This window comes from Gossypium hirsutum, chromosome A11, assembly GCF_007990345.1.
Source record: "Gossypium hirsutum isolate 1008001.06 chromosome A11, Gossypium_hirsutum_v2.1, whole genome shotgun sequence".
In the NCBI taxonomy this organism is placed as follows: domain Eukaryota; kingdom Viridiplantae; phylum Streptophyta; class Magnoliopsida; order Malvales; family Malvaceae; genus Gossypium; species Gossypium hirsutum.
Genome location: NC_053434.1, coordinates 123,901,777 through 123,929,548, shown reverse-complemented (window position 1 = coordinate 123,929,548; position 27,772 = coordinate 123,901,777). Strand labels below are relative to the sequence as shown.

General features: G+C 31.6%; 6 protein-coding genes across 9 annotated transcripts; 2 read left to right on the top strand and 4 right to left on the bottom strand.

Moving 5' to 3' along the window:
* Positions 1–1,431: 1,431 nt before the first annotated feature.
* On the bottom strand, positions 1,432–3,736 carry LOC107944005 (ABC transporter I family member 20). Its single transcript, XM_041080363.1, has 7 exons — positions 3,474–3,736; positions 3,228–3,361; positions 2,640–2,759; positions 2,410–2,505; positions 2,105–2,257; positions 1,932–2,009; positions 1,432–1,843 (listed from the first exon to the last, which is right to left on the bottom strand). Exons 1-7 carry the CDS (start codon positions 3,640–3,642, stop codon positions 1,604–1,606), a joined length of 990 nt encoding a protein of 329 aa, XP_040936297.1. The 5' UTR covers positions 3,643–3,736; the 3' UTR covers positions 1,432–1,603.
* Positions 3,737–3,854: 118 nt separating this feature from the next.
* LOC107944007 (trafficking protein particle complex subunit 4) lies at positions 3,855–5,534 on the top strand. The gene is made up of 3 exons (XM_016877823.2): positions 3,855–4,009; positions 4,084–4,252; positions 5,210–5,534. The coding sequence occupies exons 1-3, from the start codon at positions 3,950–3,952 to the stop codon at positions 5,404–5,406; spliced, it is 426 nt and encodes a 141-aa protein (XP_016733312.1). The 5' UTR covers positions 3,855–3,949; the 3' UTR covers positions 5,407–5,534.
* Positions 5,535–6,522: 988 nt separating this feature from the next.
* LOC107944008 (metallothionein-like protein type 2) lies at positions 6,523–8,152 on the bottom strand. The gene is made up of 3 exons (XM_016877824.2): positions 7,808–8,152; positions 7,297–7,371; positions 6,523–6,818 (listed from the first exon to the last, which is right to left on the bottom strand). The coding sequence occupies exons 1-3, from the start codon at positions 7,870–7,872 to the stop codon at positions 6,728–6,730; spliced, it is 231 nt and encodes a 76-aa protein (XP_016733313.1). The 5' UTR covers positions 7,873–8,152; the 3' UTR covers positions 6,523–6,727.
* Positions 8,153–9,595: 1,443 nt separating this feature from the next.
* Positions 9,596–14,538, bottom strand: LOC107944006 (uncharacterized). 2 transcript variants are annotated; one of them, XM_016877822.2, is made up of 5 exons: positions 14,333–14,538; positions 13,182–13,435; positions 12,993–13,087; positions 10,858–12,376; positions 9,596–10,444 (listed from the first exon to the last, which is right to left on the bottom strand). In XM_016877822.2, the coding sequence occupies exons 1-5, from the start codon at positions 14,383–14,385 to the stop codon at positions 9,771–9,773; spliced, it is 2,595 nt and encodes an 864-aa protein (XP_016733311.2). In that variant the 5' UTR covers positions 14,386–14,538; the 3' UTR covers positions 9,596–9,770. The 2 variants fall into 2 exon arrangements, with proteins under 2 accessions (XP_016733311.2, XP_040936296.1); XM_041080362.1 differs by having other exon boundaries at positions 9,596–10,438.
* A 3,346-nt stretch (positions 14,539–17,884) lies between these two features.
* On the top strand, positions 17,885–19,770 carry LOC121209553 (uncharacterized protein At3g17950). The gene is made up of 3 exons (XM_041080361.1): positions 17,885–18,114; positions 18,195–18,350; positions 19,273–19,770. The coding sequence occupies exons 1-3, from the start codon at positions 18,103–18,105 to the stop codon at positions 19,747–19,749; spliced, it is 645 nt and encodes a 214-aa protein (XP_040936295.1). The 5' UTR covers positions 17,885–18,102; the 3' UTR covers positions 19,750–19,770.
* A 1,145-nt stretch (positions 19,771–20,915) lies between these two features.
* LOC107944004 (transcription factor-like protein DPA) lies at positions 20,916–27,523 on the bottom strand. 3 transcript variants are annotated; one of them, XM_016877819.2, is made up of 10 exons: positions 27,375–27,523; positions 26,879–27,061; positions 25,765–25,826; positions 25,519–25,562; positions 24,691–24,756; positions 24,450–24,590; positions 24,236–24,304; positions 23,357–23,470; positions 23,196–23,266; positions 20,916–21,514 (listed from the first exon to the last, which is right to left on the bottom strand). In XM_016877819.2, exons 2-10 carry the CDS (start codon positions 27,022–27,024, stop codon positions 21,316–21,318), a joined length of 912 nt encoding a protein of 303 aa, XP_016733308.1. In that variant the 5' UTR covers positions 27,025–27,061; positions 27,375–27,523; the 3' UTR covers positions 20,916–21,315. The 3 variants fall into 3 exon arrangements, with proteins under 3 accessions (XP_016733308.1, XP_040936293.1, XP_040936294.1); XM_041080359.1 differs by lacking the exons at positions 26,879–27,061; positions 27,375–27,523 and adding an exon at positions 26,091–26,808; XM_041080360.1 differs by lacking the exons at positions 26,879–27,061; positions 27,375–27,523 and adding an exon at positions 26,003–26,058.
* Positions 27,524–27,772: the final 249 nt, after the last annotated feature.

Here is a 27,772-nt window from a genome sequence, read left to right as displayed (position 1 = left end):
TGTCATATTCTTTGTTACATGCATAGGAGTGAGTTAAAATTCTTCTCTTAATTTCAAGTCTATTATTATTATTTTGTTACGTGCTTAATAAGTTTTTTAAAAAAATGTTAAAACTACGAATTTAATAAAATAAATTTATCAATAATGTTAACGATTAGAACTAAATTCATATAAATAAAAATAGACAAAAAGATCAAATTTTGGACGAAAATACAAAAAAAATCATATTTTTAAAGAATCTATATAAAAGGAAGTTCCAAATATTGACAGGTGCTCTCTCACTATGCTTTATTTCTTCTTTTTAATTTTATAAAAATGGTTAAATTTCATCTTTGGTCCTTCTAATATACTTACCATATAAAGGAATGCCATCACGTGGCTGTCCCACCCATGCTTCCTTTCTTTTTTTTCTTTCATTTTACAAAAAAAATGGTTAAATTTTACACATGGTCCCTCTAATATGTTTAAATTAGATATTTAACATTTATACTTTAATTTTTAATATTATTAATTAGTCCATATAATTAGCTTTCCAGTTAAAACATTATGTAATTATGTATAACGTGGTTTTCCATTTCTTTTAGTTTATGTTAGTGCTTACCTTTTTTCTTGCATTTAGAAAAGGGTTAAATTTTAATTTTGATCCTTCTATTATGTCTAAATTTAAGATTTAACCGTTACACTTTAATTTTTAATGTAATTTGATCCATAAAACTTTGTAATGTTATTAATTACTCCAAATAGTTAATAGTATTAAATTTTCTATTAAGAATTTTTTAGGTTTGCCTTGTTACCTCTTCTTCTTCTTTTATATTATAAAACAATGATCAAACTTCAGTTTTAGCCTTTACACTATGTTGAAATATCGGGATTTAATTTATATACATTATTTTTGACATAATTTGATCTTTCTATTTTTATAATGTCATTAGTTAATCTATATATTTAATATTTTTAACTAATTTAATTAAAATATTGACGTCAATTTTTCTCAAAAACACTGTTTTAACAAAAAAAATTATTTTATCATAACGAGTTCGAATAAATGTTTTTAAGAACAAAAAAATCTATATAGAAATTTTCGAGGTTATTTTTATTGTTACATAACTTTCAAGTGATTTTTTTTAAAATTTAAAATTGTCAAACCAATGAATTTAATATAAAAAAAATTTAATAGTGATAATGATTAGACCTAAATTTTTAAATCTAAAAAAGTAGAGGGTCTAAATTTTTTAAAATAAAAGTAGGGCAAGAGTATATCTTAGCCTTCAAATTTATACATCGTAATTTGATACAAGCAAATAATCGACATAACACGAAGATTCAAACTGATACTAATAAATATTGTTAATAAGAAAGTAGATGTAAGGCAGATTTGAATGTGAATGCCTCTATTACATGAATATTCAATTTACTTTTAACAAATTATCATTTAGTACTTCAAAGAAATAAACATAACTTTCATCTGATATTATGTTCTTCAAACAATGGATAAATCATATAATGCTCGCTATGCTTAGCCCTTAAACATTCACGTTATTGTGGGCTTAACTATGAAAAATACAACAACAAATGAAAAAACATGAAACAAGTTTGAGTTTATTTATTGCCTTAAAACTCTGTTTGAGCTGAACACAAAGTTTTCTTCACCGGCAACCGTCGAGTTCAACCGCCCGGCAGCCCAACCGTTGTTTAGTGAACGAACAGCGGCTCGGGCAGGATCCCCTGTCACACGGCTTCCCTCGGTTTGGTTTTCGAATTCCGGGAGCCCCTGTGATTTCCGCTCTTTTCTTTTCTTTCTCTCTTCGTCTCGTTCTTTCCTCAACCAGCTCTCCACTGTTCTCTACAAATAAATAAAAAATAAAAAAACTAAGTTAAATGAGCTTCGCTCATAATGAACGAGATTCCAGGTGTGTACCGGGATAACTAACCATAAGCGACGAATTGCTAATCTCCTTAACCTTATCCATCGGCATTGCTAATTGCAATTTCCCATGAGCAACGTAAACCTGAAATGAAAGCAAAGGTTTCGCCGTATAAATTGTCTATTTTACAAATGCATTTCGAAAGGAAGTAAGTTGTTAGAAATGGAACTGAGACAGACAATATGTGATGGCCACTTCTCAAGACCGTCGAATATATGTGTTGCGTAGATGATCGTGGCACCTCGCTCTTCGCATTCCTTCCTAAGGAAATTCAGAAGGTCAGCTCTTGCTAGCACATCAAGGTCCACCGTTATCTCATCAAGTAGAAGAACCTATACAAATGATGAAGCAACCTTAATGAACAATTTATACCGGACAAACATGAAAACAAGATTTAAAAAAATAATCCCAAGTTCCTTATGGACAGACAGGAGGTCGAAGCTCTATGCAAGACCAGACAATGGAAGCATCGAAATTAAAATACCTTGAATGGCTTAAGGAGACCCATACAAATTTGGACACGTCTTCTTTGACCATCCGATACCTTGTGCATCCTCCACGAAAGATCAATATCTAATACCTATTGCAAAAACCAAGTCCAAGGATTTCTAAATCATGCATAAACTTGAAAATATGTTTAAATGACCATTTAAATGCCAAATTATTGTAGTATCTACAAATTTCCTTGAATCATTCATATGGTGAAATGCATACCTTAATTAGTTCATCTCTTCTTTTGGGATCAATACCTGCAACTCCGAAAATCATTTTCTCGGCTGAAATGTCCATTTGAATTGGAACCTCGAATCCTGCAAAAGCAACATCACGTCTCCACTGCAAAAGGGAGAAAAAAAAAACTCTCCTTTAGGTTAAATGATAAAATGCTAACAAAAACTAGTACGATTTGAATCACTTACAATATATGTTGAACCCAGACTAGAGTGAGAGTTGGATCCTCAATTTCGTGTTAAAAAAATCCGACATTTGAAAGTATGTGTCGAATTTAAGGGTCAGACATGTGTACTTTACCCTAAGGTTCAGCTAAGAAATGATCTTAACATAAACAAGTTTTCTTCATGCAAACTATAATTAAAGCACCAAAATGATTCAGAGCAACTAAAAATGAAAGCCAAAGAAATGAATTTTTCCAGAAAAGTTCAGTTTCGGCTCCATTTATGTATCAATCAAATACGTTTCAGTTCATTCAACAATTCAAAAATAAATTGATCATAACGAATATTAGCAAAATCTTCCAAAATCATACGCAAAAAAAAAAAAAGGAAAAAGAAATGCTTAACTAACCTCTCCTCCAAGATAACAAAGATCACCGGAGGAAGCCAAAACGGTGTCGTGGAAACCGGATCTTCCCAATACTCGAACCATGTGCGGCTCCACCATATGCTTCCCTCCCAGAATCTTCAATATCGTTGTTTTCCCTAACATTCATTGAAACAAATAAACAAAAAAAAAACTATAAAATTTGTGAATTTCATTATTATTTTTCCAATTTCTTCGATTTTCTCCGTTAATATTTACTGATTAACTAACCGGCGCCATTGGATCCGACGAGGAGACACCGATCGCCAGCGTTTAGGGTGAGGGAGAAACCGTCGATAAGAGGCTTGGATCCCGGCGGTGGATGACCGTCGATTCCAGGATACGTGAAGCTCAATCCGTTGATCTCCACCGTTGGTTTCGAACTCTCCATCACCGCCATTTCTCTTAGTAGGTGAGTTCTCCCCCCACCAAAAATTTTCAAATTTATAATCTCCACCGGATTTTCTTTAATTTACGAAAACGCCCTTTTTTTCGTACGTAGCGCCATCAGAGCCAAGCCTTGATGTAATTTTATACTTAAGAGTAAATTGTTTGTGAAGAGAGGGCAAAAACGTCAAAAAATTTCGAAATTAAAAAACAGAAAACGACCCTGCATTTGCAATTCCCAGATCAAAAACAGAAAATAGCTACTATTTAATTTTCCAATTAACAAGTTTTAGGGTTTTGAATTTGATTTTCCTTTGACAATGGCTGCGATTTACAGTCTTTATATAATCAATAAATCGGGGGGTTTAATCTTCTATAAGGTATCACTAAGTTGAGATACTTCCTGTTTGTTTCTCGAGAATATTTACTCATTTTCTTTTGTTTTCTTTTTAAGGATTATGGATCAAAGGGACGCATGGATACGAATGATAGCTTGAGAGTAGCTAGTTTATGGCATTCGATGCACGCGATCTCACAGCAACTATCGCCTATCAATGGTTGTTCGGGAATTGAGCTACTTGAAGCTGATACATTTGATCTCCATTGTTTTCAATCCCTTACTGGTAAATTATGTTTCCCGAAATATCAATTAGTATCATGTTGTTTTAATTTAATTACTGCGAAACTTTGAAGTGCGAAAGAAGAATGGAAAAAACTGATTTACAGATCTGATTTTCCCACTAAGTTGATAAGTTGTAGAAATTCGTGCAGCCATTGTTTGAATGCTTGGAAATGAAATTCGCCCCCTCCTTTTTTTTTTCTAAAATATGGAATTAGGAATTCATATTAAGATAATGAAAATCTGTGAAATTTGCTCAAGACCATAGTGTACTAGAAATGTTGCCAATTAGATACTCTGTAAGTTAATGCTTTTCGAGTAATTGTTTATCCTTCAACTCGATGATAGGATATTAGAATGGAAAGAAATTCATTCACTGATTGTGGCATTAATCTTTGTTGCTCAGACTATTTTTTTTTCTTAAAAGTACCCACGTCCTAAGCATTTTCGAACAGAGGTATTAGGTTATGATTTCAATCGCTACGAAAAAAGGAACCCATCTTGTTAGAAAGGCCAATGGAGCCTTAGCTCAGTTGGTACTGTTGTTATTGCAACAATCAAGAGGACATGAGTTTGAGCACACTTAAGCTCGTATTTTCCTCTGGTTTAAGGATTTGGGGGGATTTATAGGTAAAAGAAGGCATTGTATCAAATATATATGTGTTAAAAGGATAAAGAATAAAATGATAAGCATGCTGAGAGAAAACTAAAGAAAGACATCTCTATCAAAAGATGTTGGATTGAACTTTAATATTTAGAGATTGTATTTTCGGAAAATTGGCATATTTGAAGACTTGATCACTTGTTTCTCTTTGTTGGTATGGTGGCAATTTATGATGAATAAATATCTTGTTCTTGCATTTGACTTGATTTTTTTTTTGGCAAACATAGGATGTAAAAAATTTTAAGGTACTCTTGCATATGTTGATTTGGGAAATATTTATATTTTTATAAAATACAGGGACGAAGTTCTTTGTGGTCTGCGAAACTGGAACACAGCACATGGAGGCTCTCTTGAAAGTCATCTATGAGCTCTACACTGATTATGTCTTGAAGAACCCCTTCTATGAGATGGAGATGCCTATACGTTGTGAACTCTTTGACATCAACCTGACACAGGCAATACAAAAGGATCGTGTTGCGCTGTTGGGACGATGAAACTGTCCTTAAACTGGTACCAAATCAATTCCCACCTCTTATATTTGTACATTTTCGATGCCCGACTGCTTTCTAGTTTGAATCAGCTATGTTAATGTTATGTCTATTAGACCCCTGTTCTCAATTCATGAATGCGGTGTGATTTACAGCATTGTACAACTTAGAAAATGTCTCGTGCTTTGATCAAAGTGGTAGGAAAATGCATCATCATAACATTATAGTTTAAGCCTCCATCTTTGTTGCATGAAAAGCAATCTTCAATAGGAGAGCAATCCTTCACCTATGGATCTTGATTAAGGACTTCATCTTTTTAGAAATATTAACGCTCACTCTTATTGCAATATAATGTACTTAAAGTTGTGTGATAATGGGGCCAAAGCAATTTGCATTATTCTTGAGTCTATCACTACAGAATTGTAGTAAAATGTACCTTTCCTATGTGCTCTTAGCATTACCCTGTGTTTACACAATGTTAGGACCATTTCAGCCCATCACAATATACTGTTTTATGTCCTTTTCAATGCACATAAATGGAGGCACTATAGTTTGGTAATATGGACCATCCTTTCATTATTTTCACTTCAACTATTAAATCAAAAAGCAAAACGTCTTCTTTCCTTAGGTTTTGATTTCCATCCAAAAACCACACACCTCAATGCCCCACCAATCACTCATTCAAATAGAAGTTTTGTGAGTGTGGGATCTTACAATCCTGCATAAAAATCTCAAGATATCATTGATATCTGGTTTATAGTTCAAAAAAACTATTTTTTTTGGAGTTTGTAATTGTTCGAACTTAAATTCTTCCTTAGAAAATATAATGTTCTTTATCATTGCATCATACAATTTTTAAACGGAAATATGTTTCATGTCCATTTTATGATCCATAAAAATTAATCTTTTTAAGGTTTGTGATTGTTTGAACCTGAATTCTTCTTTTAAAAGTGCAATGTGCTTTCTCATTACACTCAATACTTTTTAAATGAAGATATCTATTTATATTCGTTTTATAGTCTATAAAGACTACTCCTTTCAGGTTTTGTGAATGTTTGAACTTAAATTTCTCCCTTAAAGTGCAATGGTGCAATACTTGTTCCAAACATCTTTAGTCAAAGAGAAAGGAACTGCCATTCTTTCAATTGAAAACAAACTTTCTTAAATATCATAATACATTCTGACATAGCAGAAAAGCCCACATTACACATAATTAAGAACCAAATCCTCATGAAGATTTGCTGATACATACTAAAGTAATAGAATTTATTTAGTTAAAAAGACAAAGGCCTCTCTGCTTCTCTTTGTTGTTCATTTTCCCCCCCTCTTATTTACAATTGCAAGGGTTGCAAGTGCAGTTGTCTCCACACTTGCATCCATTCTCAACCCCAACTCCCATCTCAGATCCCTCAAAGTGCCTGCATGCATTCAAAAACATAAATCAAAATCTTTGTAATAAAAAAAACAAAAACAAAACCTTACCCTGTTTTTATCTGTCAATATATTTTAGAGGTCTCTATATTATACGGACCTGATTAAATTAGTCCCTCTAGTATTAAATGATTAAGCAATTTAGTTCATGTACTATTAAAAAGAATCAAATAATTTCAAATTAGAATATAGTTAAATTTATTGTTTAAAAATATCATTTATTGTTTAACAAAATTAATATTTTTAAATGAAATCTTTTATTTAGAATTGAACTACAATTGAAAAAAAATATTTTTCACCATATTTTTAATATAGTAAATGTCAGCTCTATTACATTTTAGACTTATTAAATTCTAAGAATTAAATTGATCTATTTAATAATAGAGGGATTAATTTAATCCAATCCCTATAATATAGGGACCTCCCAAGTACTTTAACCATTTTTTATCTCTATGTGATACTTACATTTTCTGAGTTGTCACACCAAGAACAATAGTCTCAGTTGTAGTCTTCTCTATTATGTCAGGGAACATCTTGCATCTGCAATATCATCAATGACAAAAAATAAACTTTAAAAGAGACCCTTTTAAAGGAAAACGAAAATTTCTGAACTCAGTGGTTTAAACTTGGTTAAAATATGTCATAGGTTCTTATACTCTTTAAAAATTTAAAATTTAGTCCTTGTACTTTTATTTTTAGGAATTTAATCTCTCTACTTTTGAGATTTCAAAATTTATGTTCAATTATTAACACTATCGAATTTATTTTGCTAAATTCAAGTTGATTAAAATATCATTTTCTTAGTTACATAATTTTAACAGAGTTAAATAGATAGACTTAAATTTTAAAATCTAAAAAGTATAAAAAATTTCTAAAAATAAAAGTACAGAGAAAGTGAATTTCAAATTTACATAAAGTATAGGAAAGCATGGCATATTTTAACCCTTATACTTTAAAGAGAGAAATTGATTATTACCCTCCACAGCCATTGCCACACTTGCAACCAGAGCTGCAGCCACAGTTTCCTCCGCAGCAAGACATTTTCAGTTTTGTTTTTAGAAAATAGAAACTGGAAAGATTTTTTTTGTTGTTGTAAATAGGATATGTTGTGAAGGAAAAATGGAAGATTGGCCTTTGAATTTATAGGCCAGGAGAGACGAGGGATCTTCAATGTCAACCGTCCACGTGTCTTGATTTGGCAGTGATTTGCACTCGCCTTGATTGGGAGTTGAAGAAGAAAAACTTATCCTTTGAACGTAAGTGGAATGTAGTGGGGGAGGTAAGGTGAAAACGAAATGAAACATAAAGGTACATCTATTGCTGAATAAGTCTGAATAATTCTTTATCTTCGTCGGGTTAAGTATTGCTATCAATATAAGACGACATGAATTTAAATGTGTTAGTTTGTATAAAAACAAATACATTCCTCGTGCGACGAATATTTTCTAAAAAATGGAAAAATATAAATTGATAATAATCACATATTACATTGATAAAGTCAGAAATTATAAAAAATGTCATTTTAATCAATTGTCATCGTAATCGACAATAAATTTTGATAAATTAATATGACAATATTAAAGGTAGATTCTTTGGCGTTAATGATGCACAAAGCCAGTCTCCAAATGATCTAATCTTTTCTCATCATCTCAAAAACCAAAAATTAGAAGCCAAGATAGGGGATTAGCAATGACTTCGGATCCCCTAAACTTCAATTATTATAAAATCATAAATTAACATAATGTTTTATTCATTTTTGCTCCCTTAAAACAGTTTTCCAATTTCGTCCCTGCAAGAACATAGAAACCAAAACCAAAACACGCAAAAATTGATAACATGTAAAAGAAACTAAAACTAGGGACAATATTATGACTTTTGAAAAAAATAGCCATCATAATTTTCAAAGGAAATAAAAATGAAGTGTTAGCATCACCACTGATTTCATAAAAAGCAGAAAGCAAAGTGTCAATGAATAAATTTTATATTAAAAATAAACTAAAAAGTTAAGTAAAAGTACTATTTTTACTTAAATAAGTTTAGATGCTAATGTAGATTATATTCTTGATTCTCTTATGCACCTTTATTTTTGGCAAAATGGATGGTTGAGGCTTCTCTTCTGCTCTATCTTTTCTTCAAACTTCTTTCTTTTTCCTTTTCCCAAAATGCAATCATGTTGCTAGAACTTTCAAACCACCATCCATGGTTCTCATTATATATTCCTTTTCAAAATTGGTTAAACTGATTAAATCGAAATGAATGAAATCAAAACAATTAGATTTTAGCATGAATAAGTCGGTTTCAACAGTTTAGTTGATTGGTTTTCGGTTTTAAATTTGTAAGCAAAATGAATCTATTAAATTTATAATGGGATGAATCTCAAAACTATACATGAACTTTAGTCTAATTTGTAATTTTATATATAAAATTTTGATTTGAGTCGATTCTCACAAATTATTTATATATTGCATAAAAAAATAATTACATTTATCGAAATGTATTTATTTCTTTAAATATGTAGGATTGAACCACAATCAAAGTTTATTTAATATTTTGAAATTTATCCTTTTTTAATTAATAAACCTTAATCTCTTATCCATACCCAAGCTCAAATAATCAAATATTCAATACCTGGGGCGGCACTAAAATGAAAAATTTTGTATTTTAACCCCTCTAAAATCCAAAGATATAAATTAATAAATAGTGATATTGCATTTTGATCTTTTTAAAATGATAAGAATTTTTAATTTAATATAGGGGCTAAATTGATCAATTTGATTCATTAATATAAGGACTAAATTGATTCATTTAATCATAGTGGGACTAATTTGATCTAGTCCTTATAATACAGAGACCTTCCCGATACTTTAACCTATATTAAAACAAGTATTAATTACACAATCAAATCAAGTTTACAAAATTTCATTAAACACTTGAGGCCATCATGCTGATGAACAAATTTCCTCCAAAAGATCATTGAAAATTTGCTCTTCAACCTCAAGACCTAAACATTCATGTTCAAATTGCAAATTCATCCACCCATCATTCCTCATTAGATCCCTACTCGCGACATAATCCAACGGCTTATCGTACCCAGTTTTGAAGCTCAAATACCAACTTATCGTCTCCCACACTTTCTCAAGCACATGTTGTCCCATAGGCATCGGATGAATGTGACATAATTGAGACAAAACTCGAGGGTAATAGTTATACGATCGTTCGTAAACATCAATGAGGACCTCGTTGATTAAATCGAACAATAGCGGGTGATTACAATAACTGACTTCTTCGTCTTCCATGGAACAATTAGGGTCACATATAATGCAACCTTTAACTTCCTCGTACATCATGGGATCTAATGGTTCCTGGTCCGCATGCCATGCGCCGAGCGCTTCGGTTCCGCTGAATCCAGATAATTCGAGCACATCTTTCACGTATGTGAATTCATGTTTGTTATGTATGTCTAACTCCTTTAAAGGTTCGAATTTCTTGAACTTGTATATGCCTACATCGGCAACCTTAGGGGTAGTATCCTTGATTTCGGGTTGCAAGTCGGGTGTAAACTCGATTTCATCTTTGAGAAGATCAAAGCTTTGCTTTAGCTCGATATCTGGTTCTAACCATCAACCATTCATAATTCATAAGGGAAATGTACAATTTTGAAGTAAAAGTATCGTAGAGGCTTATGTACTAAAAATTAAATTGCATTTTATCCTTTCAATTAAAAAAATGGGTAAATTAGTCTCTCTATTTTAGTTCAAAGAGCATATTAGTTTTTTATGTTAAAAATTTCATTAATCTGTATAGTTAAAAACTGACATGGCTAACAGAATAACCAGACAGTGATACATGACATGTCACGTGTACATCATGTTGACGTACAAGGGTCGGTTGTTAACAATAGAATTGAATGAAATTTTTAATAGAAAAACTAATTTATTCTTTGATTTAACGTAAATGAGTTAATTTACCCATTTTCAAAATAAAAAAAGCAAAATATAATCTGTTGAATAGGACTTGATAATATACCTTGTAATTTGGAGCTTTCTACTGGTTCTTCCAGTTCCGTAATAGTCATGATTATGGGTTTGCTGTCCGGTTCGATTTGTGTAACATCATCCTTTACGATCACCGAGTTCTCCGATTCATCACCGGCTTTTTCCGCTTGGGATATCGGCTCTGAAGAAACTGGAAATCCTTCCCTAACACCTATCGAACTGTCTTTGTACTCAGTTTTTCCGAGTGTTTCTACTTCCGAGCTATACCCCAAAGACTCCGAAAATTTAGTTGGGACCTCGGAAGCCAATGCTTCATAGAGATAAGCCGAAGAATATAATTCGGGTGATGAAAGGAACCTTCTCATATACTTTTTCGTAGTCCTACCACTCGAATCGATCGGTTCATCTCGTTTTTCATCCCTTTTCGACATGCTTTCCTCTTTACCTTCTTTATTAAAGCTAGATTCATAAAGCTGCGTGTACTTGTCGATAGCCTCGTTAAAAGATGTCCGTCTTTCGAGCCGCATACTTCCCCGTCGAGCCAAAGACGAAGAGAAAACCTTTCGTAACCGTGACGGATCCTTGAAATGATCAACAATGTCCTTTGTCAAGTCCTTTGAAAACCCTTTTTGATGTGGGATTTTATGAAGAACAGCATCCATTGCTATCCTACGCCTCTCTTTTTTTCTCTCTTGTATTACATGTTTTATATTTTCTCTAAGGCTTTTAAACCTCTTCTTCACCATTTCGGATCGGTTCATCGCCGAACTCGAACCCATATCAGCCATTTCACCCTTTGTTTGGTTCAAATTATGTATCCCTTCAGCTCTATGATCAGCAGCTATCAATGGCATTGATTTCCTACCTATATCTTCACCGGTTCCATCACGGTTCGAACTTTCCCCACACTGTTTAGACCCGGTTGAACCACTCGAACCCAATCCCTCCATTTGTGGCATCCCCATTTTAGCACTAATTGCTAAATGTTTATGAAAATGGTGAGCCAAAGGTGAATCAGGATCTTGTAATACTGTCAATAAAAACCCTTGGTTCATTTTAATTATATCTAAAGCATCCATTAAATACTTAGATTCATACCCTGGACCAATATCTTTGCCATGTTCTTCCAATGCTTTCTTGTTCGCTTCGAGTTCTTCCGGCGATAAAACCGCACTTTCGAGCAACTTCTTCATGTTTTTTTCTTCGACCGAACCTTTCCCGACACCATGTTCTTCGTCGTTTTCGTCACTCGTAACATGTTCTTCTGGGGATTTCGACACGGTTTGATCCTCGGAACCGCTTCCGTAACATATACCTTTGTTCTTTTCGGATGTTCGGGGACTACCTTGTTCCGTTTCGGGGAGAAGATCATCGATATGAGCATCGACATGTTGGTCCGTATCAGAATTAGTTTGTATAGGGTACGTTGAACATCGTTGATGCTTGCCTCGGCCTTTCCTTTTCGCTACTTCTTCGGTTATAAGTGCTTTTAATCGTGATTTCACTGAGGTTTTAGATCCTGTGCTGCTTTGTTTCTTCTTTCCTTCAACCTGCTAGTTTCCAATTAAGCTTTAGGGATCTAATTAAAATTTTCAAAAACTTTTAAGCGTTTAATTAAATTTTTTAAAAATTTGAAGGGCTTAATAAGAATTTCTAAAATTTACAAGTCCTAATTAAAAATTTCAAAAATTTTAAGAGGCTTAATGGAAATTTTAATTAAATCCACTTAACTGATAGTCTTTGATAACAGACGAAGCCAAAGGAGAAAACAAGGGCTTTGGCCTCTTGGTCAAATGAAAAAATATTATTAGTAGTCCCTCTAAAGCATTATTTATTCACTCTAAGTCTTTTAATCATTCAAATATAATCTAAGCCCTTTTAGAATAAATTTTTAGCTTTGACCCCCTCAAAAATTTTAAAATTTTATCTAGGCCCTTAAGCAAAATCCTCAAGAATGGTAAAAATTTCATTTTAGTCCCTCTAAATTTTATGAAATTATAAGGTTATACAATAGTAAAATTGCACTTTAGCCTCCTTAATAAGATAAAATTTCAGTTTAAACCCTTTTAAAGTTCTAAAACAATAAGTTAATACAATGATAAAATTGTAATTTGATCCCTTAACAGTTTAAAATTTAAATTTAGCCTCCTAACTTCATCAACTCACCTTAGCGTTCGCTGCTTCACATTGCTTATGTTTTGACGTATCCTCAACATTTTCATTTGAGCCTTCTACTGCTTGATCTTTTGCATTTTCATCCCCTATGATATGAATGAACCATAAAACCTAGTTAGCATATACGATTCGTCGGATAATTTTCGGGCTTTGATCAAAACCGACTCGCCTAAAGCTTACCGGTGCCTTGTTTCTTGTTCAAAATCCGTTTCTTAATGAAGCGTCGATTCCAATGATGGTATTTAAGCACATGAAAAATGCCCCACATGCATCTAGGATTATGACTTTGTGGTATCGACATGTTTGAACTGTTGGTTCGCAAGTTCTTTCCCATTGCTTGCTGATTTGTTTGCTTTTTACTCGACTTCTTCGGTAACGATTTTACGAGCTTTTTGATGTTGCTGATCTTTTCAATCCATCGAGCGCGAGTTATTCTGCAAGCAGGGGTGAATTCAGGAATTGTGTGATGACCCGAGATAAAAAAAATTTTAAAAAAAAAAGTGGGTTGAAGCTAAAAGCTTTGTATTAAAATGACTTGAATTGAACTTTTAACTTTAACAAGGACCAAAAAAGTAAAATTTCCATTTAATGAAGACATTAAAAGGGATTACATTGAATTATAATATTTGGAAGGGACTAAAGTTGTTAACCAAAGGGCATGCTATGCGGGAGGGAGAAAAATCTAGGTTTTTCGGAACCCCAATTTTCTAGCCAACAAGAGCTAAAAATTTTGTATTAAAATGGCTTAAATTGAAAATCTCATTTTTGGAGAATAATTTTCACTTAACAAGGAGGCAAAAAAAGGTTACATTAAATTATTATATTTAAAAGGGACTAAAATTGCTATTTTATCATTTAATCAAAGAAGAAAATTCTTGGTTTTCGGGTACCCAAATTTTCTCGCCAACCAAAGCTACAAATTTTGTATTAAAATGGTTTAAATCGAATTGTTCAACTTTTGAGAAAGGCCACTTTTCATTTAACAATGAGGCAAGAAAAGGGTTACATTAAATTATTGTATTTGGAAGGGACTAAAATCACAATTTTACCATTTAACTAAAGCCAAATTTTCTGAAATTTTGTATTAAAATGGCTTAAATCGAAATGTTTTGAGAAAGGCCAAAAATGAAAGATTTCCATTTAACAAAGAGGGAAAAGAGTGTTACATTAAATTATTATATATGAAAGGGACTAAAATTGCAATTTTACCAAAGAGAAAATTCTGGGTTTTTTTTCCAGTACCCAAATTTTCCAGCCAGCCAAACAAAAAACATTAGCAAGGGAAACAGAAACAGAAACCAAAATAATCATTTCATAAAAATAAAATATACCTTTTGATAAGAGAATCATATAAATAACAAAACAAGCATTTGCTTTTCATCATCAGCCATGGTTCTATGAATTCAATAACAGGGAAAAAGGAATTTTTTGTGATTGCATGTTTGGTTAGAAAGAAAATAAAAGAAAAAAGAAAAGAAAAGAAGGAAAGAAAATGAAGAAAATAAAAAGAAGTGATTCAAAGAATTTAAGGCATCAATGTCGGGGGCAGTTTGTTTTAGTTTTTACGACTGTCTGGTTCTTAATTAAAAGTTTCTCCTTTTTATTAGTTTTCTACTTTTGGATTGTTCTTCTAACTAACTTAACTGCCAAACTTGCTTTTTTTTAGGTTAAATTACACTCAAAGTCATTAAACTTTTAAAAGTTACAAAATAGTCATTGAACTATCCGAAAATTTTCATTTAAGTTACTAGGCTATTATAATCGTTGTTGTGTGGTCTTTTTTGTTCTGCACCAATTGAAAACTTTCTTTCTCTTTCTCTTTTATAGTTTAATTTTTTTTATGAAACAACTTTAAACGTCACGAATCTACTAACCAAAATCCAAATAGTTTTCTTTTCTGATCTTCAATATTAACCGTCAGGTCAACTTAGATCTAAGATATGTTCTTTTACTTGTTAACAGGTATTGATACATCGTATCAATCGTCGCTTAAAGTGCACTAACTGGACTTAAAAAAAATGGAAATTTATTAAAAATTAAGTAACTAGAATGAGTGTACATCAACATTATTGAACCCTTGATTAATGACGAGTGGTTAAAATGAAAAACAGTTTGTAATGATAGTGCCCTTGATTAATAGTGTAGTTTACCCAATATTAAAACTTAATATTAATAATTCGGATTAAACATTTAGTTCACTTAATTAATCTTAACTGAATTGAATTAACCAAAAATCGTAAAAATATATTTTTATTAAATTTTAATTCAATTAAAAGAATTAAACTTTAACTGAAATTTAAACACCCTAGTTATAACAATCACACTCCAATATATATTTGGATTTCGCCTCATTCAACTCGGTATTCTTTTTTACAAATTAAAAAATATTTTTGTTCAAAAATTAAATAAAATAAAATAATTAAATTCATGCCCAAAAGAACTCTTACTGTGTATATATATAGTTAAAGTTCAGCCATGTATTATACCGTATCCCTTTTTCGTATGTCGAATTCGAAAAATGTTACTTTTAACGTTGACGATAATGAGAAATACAAAACTCTAACATCTTCGCGATATAAAATTTCATTGATAACAGAATGTTCACCAGCATAAAAAAAAAACCCGTTGCTGCCGCCACTACCACCGTTAAATTATTGCGTTGTGACACCTGCATCCCGAACTTCAAACCTAATGCGGCTCGCATACCCCGGAATGTGGTACTGAATTTTTTGGAAGAGGTCATGAACTTCTTTGCTTCCTCCTAGAATTTTGCCAAAAATGTAGTGTTTAATTTTTTTTATATAAAAAATTTATATTCCTTATATATACTGCAAAATTTAACTAGATATATCTCTTCTTCGTATGTTGAATTCTAAGATTGTTATCGTTAAAAATGATGATGAGGATGATAGATACAAAACTCCGACATCTCCAGGACATAGAATATTGGTGATGGAATACCTGTCAACACCAAAAGGTCCAAAACAGAAACGATAGAAAACGATCAATTTTGTCATCACTGCCACTAATTTATTATTCTAATAAACCAGGTGTATGTTGGACTCGCGATTGTAACACAGCTCGCACATGTTGTTTTCTGGTACGACCGGATTTCTTGAGGTTTTTTTTTTTACACAATGCCTAAAATTACCCATAGTTGTTCCCCAACCCATAATAAAAGGATAATGCACTTCAGTACATTCAAACCCACATCTTTCTTCATTGACAACAATACTCGTGCCAATCAAATTAAGACTCAATCGGCGAAGCAACATCATATTAATATTGTTGATATAAATATCATTGTTCACTTTGGATTATTTATATCTTAATGTTGTAACTTATTAATACATTTTAACATCATATTAATATATATCGATTATTCAATGCAACCTATTAACATCGTTTGAGGGTTCTCCAAACTCTTGTTCGGTTTGTAGATAAAATTTCCATCGAAGATAATTTTCAAATTACATAAATATTAGAATAGTTTATCATAACATAAAAACTAACATTAAAAGATAAATCTCAAAACTATACATAAACTTTGGTTTAACATACAATTTTATACATAAAATTTTGATTTGATTCAACTGTCGTATATTATTAACACAATTATTGATATATAATCATTTTATGTTTATATATCACATACTCAAAAAAATCGATGCATTTATTTCTTCTAATGTATACATTTGAACCATAGTCAAAATTTTATGTGTATAATTGCATCAAATTAAAATTCATGTATAATTTTGAGGACAAATCTCAAAACTATACATGAACTTTTAAACATAAAATTAAAAAGATGACTAAAATTCTAATAAAAAAATATACATCTAAAAAATACAAGGCACGTTGTACTCTCAAAAGAGAGCTTGAGTTCGATCCGCAAACTCTGGACAGTAAAACATATACTATCAAACTAAGCATCATTGGTACAATGGTATAAATAAATTTATTATCGACAAAATACCGAAAATAAACTACATGATTATAAATTAATATAGGCGGCCATAAATTTTTTTTTTTATGTAATACAAGTTTAAACTCACACACCTACATAAATACACACTTCACTCGTGTATAAGTAGAGGTGTTTTAGGCCGGATCTATTTCTTTTTTATTTATTTATCATTTTTTAGCTTTTTTACTTTTTTTTTATAATGTATTTTTTGTCTCCCATCCTTTTATGTTTTACAAAAATGACTTCAATCCCCTTAGAAAGATTGCCCTAAACCATTTTAAGTAAGAATGAATTTAAATAAATTTTTAACTGGATTATAGAGGTTTTAATATTGTTGTTAAAGATGAAACCCTAAAATTTTGATATTAGAGATTTGATTCTCACTATATATAAATTAAGTGCAAGTTGTGTAGGTTATTTATAGTTATTCTTATTTGATTTTAGAAATATTTCAATTATTAATTTGATTGTGATTTGTATATGGAGGTCCTTGTAATAGAAGTCAGATTGTATTTTGGTTCTTCCACTCAAAAAAATATGTAAATTGGTCATTTTTATTAAAAATTTCATCTATTTCTACTACTAAAAACTAGTGTGGTTAACAAAATCACTAGATCATTCTGATATATAAATATCAGTCTTTAACAGTAGAAATTGATGAAATTTTAATAAAAGGATTGATTTGTTCATTTTTTTTAGTAGAGAGAGCAAAATACAATTTAATTCTTAGTACAAAAACTTCCATGGTACTTTTTCTTTTATCCAAATATATATTATTTTGGGATATTTAAGAAAAAGATGAGGGGTATTTTGGTGAAATAGGAAAGGGTCTGCCATGCCATGGAGCCGAGAGCCTGGGACCTGAGCCCTTGGTCCCTCTTTTTATTACAGTGCCATGTTTTCTCCTTTCACTCGCCCCGGGACAAAATATTCCTCTTTCCCTTATGTCCCCTTCTATAGGTAAGAACATGTCTTGATCAAAATGCTACAACATTTGTCCCTTCCTCTTTTTTCTCTCTCAATTTTGAGTTTCAAATGTGGAAAAGAAAACCTCCTCTTTGGGTTTTGCATTAAAGAACCAACCTTTCACCCTCCATTAATTTTCTCTTTTGCATTTTTCAAGTGAAAAATCTGATGGCACAAAGGGTATACCATTTTCATTCTTCTGTGTTTTATTTTATGCTTTTTTTCATTTGTTTTTACAATATATATATTTGTAAATGCAGGAGGAACAAGGGTGGCCATTAGGGCTGGAGCCATTGAATGCAAGGATTGGGTTGGTGAGGAACCATGAATTCTCTGGTTCCATTTCCTTCACCACTTTGCTCACTGCTTCTTCCCCTACTTCTTGTTTTTCTTCTCCTTCGGACCTTGATACTGAGGTTAGTATTTCGATTTTGACCTGATTTTCATTTAGTTCCCACTAGATTGGATAAAAAACCAGCAAAAAGGAAGATGCGAGGAAGCTGTTGGATTGGATCCTTTAGCTGATTCAATGCCTAAGTGGGATCACTTTGGGGGTCCCTCATGCATTTATATGAAACCAGCTTTACATTTCCCTCTCATGTATGCAAATGTGGTTCAAAAGTAGGTCAAATAGTAGATTAAATAGGCGATATATGCCTATTTTTTTAATTGATTAAATAGATTTTTTTCGGAGAGAATGTGTGAAAGCACATTCAATTGGGTGAGCTTTTTGCTGACATGTTGGGAAAACGCATTCAGCTGGAAGTGTTTTCTAAAAATTTCAAAGAAAACTCGTTCAGTTAAACGCATTTTTCTTGATATGCTAGTAGAAAATTCGTTCAGCTGGAAGAACTTTCCCATTGACAATGCAGAAAACTCGCCCAACTAGACACGCTTTCAGATATTCCTATTTAGCGAAATAGGAGCATTAGCCTCAAGTCTAAAATTAGAAATTTTGTGTTAGAAGAATTGGAGATAAAATTATAATTTTTTAATATCTTAAAATTTTAGATTCAGTAGTAAAACAAAAGTGATAGGGTGTTGATGTTTTATTTTTTATTTTTTAGATATTTTATATCTTAATTAAACTTTTATATTTTTTCGTTTTGCCCAATATTGGGCTTATATATAATATATATTTTTAATTTTTTATTAATAATTTTAATTAAGTGTTTAATTCAGTTAATTAATTTTGAATTGAATTTTGTATACTTCTATTTAGATTAAATTATTATTTTTTTAGATGTCAAAATGTAATTTTAATGATTATTATTGAGTCGGAGTCCGAGTAACATAAGATATTTTTTGGACTAATATTTGTAAATGATTTGATTTCAGTCCACTGGTTCTTTCTTCCATGACAAAAGCATACCCTTAGGTACTCTCATAGGACTTTCAAGCTTTCTAGAGCTATCAAGTAGATCATCAACAAGGCAAAGAACTACACAATCCTCAACAAACCATAACAATGGTTACAAATCCAGGCCATGGCCGTTCTCATTATGTCCGAAGCTAACCACCGATGCTGTATACACCAACAACAAATCTCGGTCCCTCGGTCACTACCTTGCAGTAGAAAGGCGAGCTGCGACCGGCAATATTGGCAGAAGGGATCGAAACAGTGTTGGACATAAACCTGTCGGAGATTTATCACCGGTAATGCTTAATACAGAACAGAATTCACTCTTTGTCAATGACCGGATTGCTCCTCGTATTGATGGTCGGAAATCTGCAGATAGGGGACTGTTGGAACATGGTCATGGTTATGGAGTTCCTTTATTGCTTTCATGTTTGTGCAGACAACTCATGAAATGAGAGCTTCTTCACTGACTTTTTAATGGACTCTTTCAAAAAACTAATCGATTAAATTTTTAAATTTCAAATTAAATAATTTATTGAGTTGTTTGAATTAACTTAAATTAGTATCTCGAGTTAAATAATTTAGGGCAAATTTAAAAAATATAATTTAGAATATTCAAATAATTTAAATAATTATTTTAGAACTCAAGCAATGAGTTACTTAACCGAAACCGAAAGGGAATTTACTTTTATAGTACTACATATGTAAGTGTGTGAGTTTGAGATTATATTATACACCTTTAAGTATACTCTCAAGTCTCAAGTTAAATAAAATTTTATTATACTGAAATAAATTTATTTAATTTACATTTTTTTCATCCAATTCCATTTGATAAAATTCTAATTTAAATTTGGTTGATAAAATAAAACTCATCTAGAAAAAATTCCACTCGATTCTACCGGACTCAATTTCATACTAAATGAATTTGTTATACTCATCCCCACACACCATTATCAAGTTATCTATCACATCCTAGTGACAGCTTGAATTCAACTCAAAATTTGAAGCTTAATACTTAACTCAAGCTCAATCAAACCTGTTTTTAAGCTTGAGCTCAGCTCAAGATAAAATCAAGCAACTCAAGCCTAATTAAGCTCGTTTATCAATTTTTATATTTAAGCTCAAATTCGAGCTTGACCGAGCATTTATTTTTAAGCTCGAGCTCAATTCAAGATAAAATTGGTAGCTTAAACTCGATTAAGCTCATTATCAGTTTTTGCACTAAGCTCGAGTTGGGCTCGATAACTAAGTTTATGATTTATAATATATATTAAGGCTCAATAAGGCTCGCGAGCCATTCGAGTCAAATATTACTAAGTTCAAATTTGACTCTGACTGATATCTTGAATTGCTCGAGCTCAAACTTAACTCGATAATTACCAAATCGAGTATAAATTTCTTTTGAATCAAACTCAAATAGCTTACGAGCACTAATATCTCATTTAGACCACTATTCATACCTCTACAACCATTCCATATATAATAGTGCATCATTCAGATAAAACCCAAGCCAAAGCTCCCAACCCCTTCAATCAAAGTCGAAAGAGAGCTCAAAGAAACCTATTAAAACCCTACTAAATCTCTCCAAAAAATGCTCTGCAAGCTCGTAAAACGTCGAAACTATCATTCCCAATAGTTCTTCGTATTATTTATAGTGTGAACCACTTTCACTTTAACAACTCTCTGCACCTCCTATAATTTGAACTGTCATTACAAATTACCTTCAACACTTTTGTGTGGTAACAAAATCATATTAAAAAAGTAAACAAAAAAGTTTCTACCAATTTCCTCAATTTTTTGACTTTTGATCAACTTGGTCCTAAAAATTCCAAAATATGAAACCCCCCAAGTCTCCCCAGTTCACCCCAATGTTAAGAAACAAATCAAGAGATCTAACAAATGATGCAAAATAAATAATAATCCCATACTTTTTTTTCTCTAAATGAAATAACAATATACAAGTACCATGGATTTAGTTTTACTTGTGTTTGTTAGAAGGCTAATGACTATAATGATTCTATTCATCTTCTCAACGAACCTTTTTTGACGGTATCCGTTTCAGAATTCCAGTAAAACGGTTTACTTACTCCGCCGGATGCTTTGCAAGAGCTTGAAGACGAATGAATCGAAGAACTTTGCGAGAGGTTTATACCTTCGGGTTGTTGGTAGCAATGCATTAACTTAAGAATGTAAGCATCGTCATGCAAACTGAATGGCGTGCTGCGAATAAAAGATGAAACGATAAGAAAAATACGAGACTTGCCGCGGTAAAAATCGAAATTATAAAACAAAAAGTAAACTACACTAGTAGTCACCAACTATTCAATTTCATCTTTTTTGGTCACTAGTTGGTTAATGGTGACAGCTTTAAAAATTAACATAATTGCAGCTTTAACCCTCAATATTTATACATTTTGTCAATTTAATCTTGATTTTAGAAAATTTAGCCTTCAATTTTTACATATTGTGTAATTTTATCTTTTTCACAACTTTACTTTTCTTTATGATTCTTTTATCTAAAAAGCTAAAAAACATTTATCAGCTAAATTTGATTGAAGATATGCAAAAAATGAAAACACCCAAAAACCAAAGATAATAATTTTCATTTTTTCTCAACCTTTTAAAGTTAACCCTAAATATCACAAACAGTAAAACTATAAAAAAAGGACTAAATTTACACATTGTATAAATGTTGATGGTTAAATTTTTGGGTAACTACCTAGTTGGCCACCCAACTTTTAAGACACTTTTATTTTAGAAAATCCTTGCAATTCGATCACCCAACTTTTAAGGCGTTTTCATTTTCATTACCCAAGCATTAAATCTCTAACGGCAGTTACCTGTACATGTCGAATCATGTTTACACTTTTATTTTGGTCACCCAACTTATTTATCTCATTGCCAAAATTCTTTTAATATTAAAATTTTAAATTTCAAAACATCAAAATAAATTGAATAAATTGTTAAGAAAATTTATCTATCAATATTATCAACCAATTTGTTACTATAATATTAAAATTAACCAATTGTTTGTTTTTGGTTTGGGTAAGGAAGTGATGAAAAATTTATGAATTTTGTTTGAAATAGAAGCTAAAATTAATTAACTTAATTAATTTGAAGGATTTTTCTTTACTTTTAGTTTAGTATAGAAGTTTCAAATTATAAAAACAAAAGAAAGTTGGGTTTTGTGGACAACTAATAAAGACAATAATTTTCATTGATAATTTTTAAAATTAATATCAAAACATCAAATTGTTGAAGATGTTTTATCTATTGATAATGTCAACCAATTTGCTACTACAATTTTGAATCTTAATATTTAAAAAGTTATATTTCAAAATAGAATTTTCAACAATGGGACAAACAAGTACAATTTGACAATTTTTGTATATTATTTTAGCTTCTATCTCTCTCACTTTAATCCTTGATTTTTTTTTTTTACCCCAATCAATATTTATAAAATACTTGTGACCAAAATGAAAGTGTAAACATGATATGGTGTGTATAATTAACCACCGTTAAAGATTTAACACTTGAGTGACTAAAACAAAAGTGCCCTAAAAGTTGGGTGAGCAAATTGCAAGGATTTCATTTTGAGTGACCAAAATGAAAGCACTCTAAAAATTGACCAACTAGGTAGTTTACCCTAAGTTCTTTTAGAATCAATACTAAATTGACATGATTTATAAATGTTGAGAGTTGAAGTTGCTATTATGTCAATTTAAAAAACTATCACCGTTGGCCTAAAACAAAAAAGAAATTTACTAATAATTAAGTGACTACTAATGTAATTTAGCGAAAAAAGACAATTGAAATAGTTAGGTCACTAGTAGTGTAGTTTACCCTAAAACAAAATGGATGTGATATGTGTTTTTCCATGGTGAAAATGAAGTATACTTGCCTGTTAAAATCAAGGTGTACCAGTTGCATATCTTCAGAAATCTCAATCTCAACAGTTGCATGTGGACTAGTCTGTAAATAAAGGAAACCAAACCGAATTTTAAAACACACACAAAGAATGCACTAATTTTTTACCACTTGGAAAGATAGAAATACACATACTTGGACCAATATAAACGGCAACGTAAATCCTTCTTTAGGAGCTGTATTATTACTATTATTACTACTATTGAGCATCCGCTGGTTTCGTTTGATTATATTCCGGAGACCTGCAATCTTTTATATATATACATATATTCATAGACACTTTAGGCATGGAATGCAGCTGATAAACCACTTCGAAGAACAAACGAAAATAAGTAAATAAATAGATAAAAAAGAGGGAAAAAATCATTGACCAAATTTTGCTGTTAGACCCTATATTTTGTGTAAGTTGTGGATTTAGTACCTGTAATTTAATTTGATCAATTTTAATCTACGTACTTTTCGAATTTTGGAATTTTAATCATGAACAAATGATAACAATTAAATTTGTTTGGTTAAATTATGCTAGTAGTCATTTATCATGCGTAAAGTTATAGATTTAATCTATGTTCCCCAACTAGATCATTTTTAGCAGCTATATTTTTTGAATTTCGGAATTTCAATCTTAATACAAACAAAAATCATTAAATCTATTAATTAGTTTTTGTGTAGGTAGTATATGAAAATAACAAGTTGACATGGCATTACAAATGGGATAATATATTTACCGCATTAATTTTTGAAAATAACGAAACTTAATGAATTTAATAGTTACCATTTAATCAAGACTAAAATTTTCAAATTCTAAAAGTATAGGGACTGAAAATGACCAAATTAATTTACAGGTGCTAAATCCACAATGTATGCAAAGAGCAAGGTCAAATAGCAACATTTGACCAAAATCATTTCTGCACTGTCTTAAATGGCTTCTCAAAAACTGAAGCACAAGCAGGTTTTCTATTCATACCAACATGTCGCCTAATAGGTAATTAAAGGAGGGGTTAAAAAAAAACTTACTTGTTCTTCTAAATCTTTCAAATAAGCTGTTTTACGCGAGATGCTTGTCATTAGTTGAACATGTGCTGCCTACAAGCATTAAAAAGAAGGGTCAAACTATTTGATTTGTAGAACAATCTTCCCTCTTGTGAATTTATGTCTCCATGGACTATTGGGTGTTTTATCAGAAAATGTTTGTTATATACAGTAATAATTGCTAGAAGATTTTATCTACCTTAAGTTCTTCTAAATCCTTCGTTTGTGTAGTAGAAAGTCCTTTCCACCTGATTTCTTTCTTCTCCCTCGTAATGATATCCATTGCCATAAGTACATTCAATGCGTCATACACACGTCGTCGAACGTTTTTCTCATGGAACTGAAAATACCCCGAAATGTTCATTTGTTTTGCATATGTTTGAGAGGCAAAGTACTAAATGATTAAAGAATAAGAACTTAAAGATTCATGGGAATTAAACCTCATCTAAAGATCCGGCAGTATTACTCTGAGTGGCGGCAAACTCTTCTATAATTTCATCTGCAACCTGAAAATCATAAACCACTCAACTCAACTTGTGAAATTCATGCTCAATTAAGAAAAGGTTAAATCACTTTTTGGAGCCTGAACTTAATAATTATTCCCATATTAGGGCCTGAATTTTTTTTTTTGGTTCAGGTTAGACCCTAAACTTGGCAAATGTTCCCACATTTGAGCTTGAACCTTTTTTTATTCAAGTTAGTCCCTGATATTTCCTTGAAAACCCTAAAGTTTAGGCCCTAAAATGAGAACAATTGTCAAGTTCAGGGACTAACTTGGACAAAAAAAAGATTCAAGCTCTAATTTGAGAACAGTTGCCTAGTTCAAGTCTCATTGTGAGAACAATTGCCAAGTTCAGAACTTAACTTAGACCAAAAAAAAGTTCAGACCCCAATGAGGAAATAGTTACCAAGTTCAGGCCCCAAATAGTGATTTAACCCATTTAGAAAAGACAGCATATTCCATTATTTTAAAGGGCCATAACAATTTCTCGAGTGGTATATTACTTGAAAGATGCAATTCCAATTTTAAGAATGCAACATGAAACCATATAATCATGTTTATAGAAAGACATAGTAACCAAGTTACAACGTTTACAGGATATATAATTGTCATGACAAATCTCAAACCTACTCTAGCGTGATAACAATTACGTAAAATGAGAATAGAAACACCATATAACTTTAAAACTAGTTACTACTCTAAAATATTAATATATATCATACCTCATGACTTAGTCAACTAAACAAATATTATAGCAGAAACATACCTCAGCATATGTGGTGCTCCCCTTACTCTCCAACTTCTTACAAACTGAAAAAATTGTTGGATTCAACCAAGATGACCATAGAATGCAAAAAAAGTCATCAGAATTTCCATTGAGATAAGCAAAAAGTTACATACTGATATTTCCTATATTTCTCAAGGAATGTATCAAGGATTTGAGATATCATTAAAAATACCAATGAAAATAGATTACATCTAACTTAATATATAAGAAAGAAAAAGAACTAACCCATGACACTGAACTGGCGCAGCCCACCACCAGGCATTCTTGATACCTTTTTCTTCGTTGTACTGATTATTCAGAAGGGAAAAAAAAAGGTATTACTAAATCGGGTCAAGAAGCAGCAAAGATGCTTGAGAATATAGAATATCACTCACTTGGTTCAAGTTAAATATAGTAACTAAAACAGATAAACAAAGGTCCACTAAAACAACATCAAAGCAAAAATTTGTTCAAGCAATAGTACCCTATGCATAAAAGAATATGTTCTGAAAGAGAGTACTTCATGGCAAGTCTTGAGCAATAGGATAAAGTAGGATGGCATAGGCTCATACCCTATGCATATTCCTAAACAGTCCCTCATAGCTTGGATGGCCATCCTTGCTAAGCTTCCTACTAAGGATAGGCTAATATCAAGGGGATTAAACATCGATGGTGCTTGTCAATTATGTTGCTGTAGAGAAGAATCTCGTAATCACCTATTCTTTGAGTGTGATTTTTCAAGGAGGGTCTGGGAGGTCACAGCATTGAAAGGGAAGTCTATGATCACAATGGCTCTGAAATTGGCATGGAATGCTTACATCTACATATTTTGGAGACTGCAATGACAGGCAATTTAAAGGAGTCCAAGCATCGGAGAATGAAATCATCAAGTATATAAAAGATAGTGTACAGGCTAGAGTACAGGAGAAAAGAATATATAGAAATGATACTGTTAATGTCCAATTGTGAATAGAATGGGGAATTTTCGGGCTGCTTACGGGGGTTTATGGTTTTGGTTGTGAACAGGATTTAAGAATCTGTGTTGTATAGGTTGAGATGTTTTAGGAGCAATTTTGTTGATCTGCTCATTTGTATTGACTGTGAACTGTAGCAGACCTATCTGCTCCTTGGATAATAAAACAAATTTATCCACAAAACAAAAAATCAAAGCAAGAAAAATAATTTAAAATGAACAGAAAATATCGAATACCACTAAATCGGGTTGAGAAGACAGGAAAGATGCTTTAAGAAAATAAAATCTCAGTCACTGGCTCAAGTTCTTATATATAGTTACTAAAACAGATATAACAAAAATCCAATTAAAGCAAGAGCAAATATTTGAAGTGTAAAATGTAATCACCCTTCAACAAGATCAGCATCCCCATTCTTTTGCTTGACCGCCGATCGATTCATACGATAAGCACTCTCAGAAGTTGAAGCATTGGTTGGAGTAGCAACTGGACTCTGCTCACTATAAGTACTATCTTCTAAATGTAGGTCGTCCATCAAATTCAGTCACTAAACGTCCTCACCACAAAATAAGCTAAACCCAGAATTTATCAAAGCAAATACAAATCAATCAAAGCAAGAATTGGCTAAAAGCATTAACTTTGAAATAACATTGTGATTGTAAAGTTTTCAAATACAATGCTTCCCATTTTAACACAATACATGCCGATGACGAAGTTTTGCACAAATTTTAGGTTAACATCAATCAAAATTTTTGAAATTAAAATTACCCATAATGATTCTTATTCACATTGCTTAAACCTATAACAACCCTAAACATTATAAATCAAAATGCAATTAAAATTTATTGCAAAAAAAAATTAAATGAAAAAGAAATCGATACTAACCTGAGGAGTAAGCACTGAATTGAAGAATAAAAAGCGAAGGAAAAAAAACCCTAAAAGAAATTAAATATAAAAAGCTTTTGAAATAAACAGAAGGAAAAAAAATCGTCTTCCCGCTAAATATTAGTCCTTTTTTTTTTCATGAATAGATCTGTCGTGAAGTAAAAGCTTATTTAAATTTTCTGAATTACCCCTCACTTTTATTTGTGTTTACAAATTAGTCCACGGATGGAACACGTGTCTCAAACTGGTTAAGTTGCTAATTAGGCTTTTTGAATGGGGCATACCAAATCTAGCCGGACTTTTGGATCCACTAGCATTTAGTCAACCTTTCACAACATTAGGTTTATTTTTGGTTAAAATTGCTAATAGTCCCTATACTTTTTGTATATATAAAATTT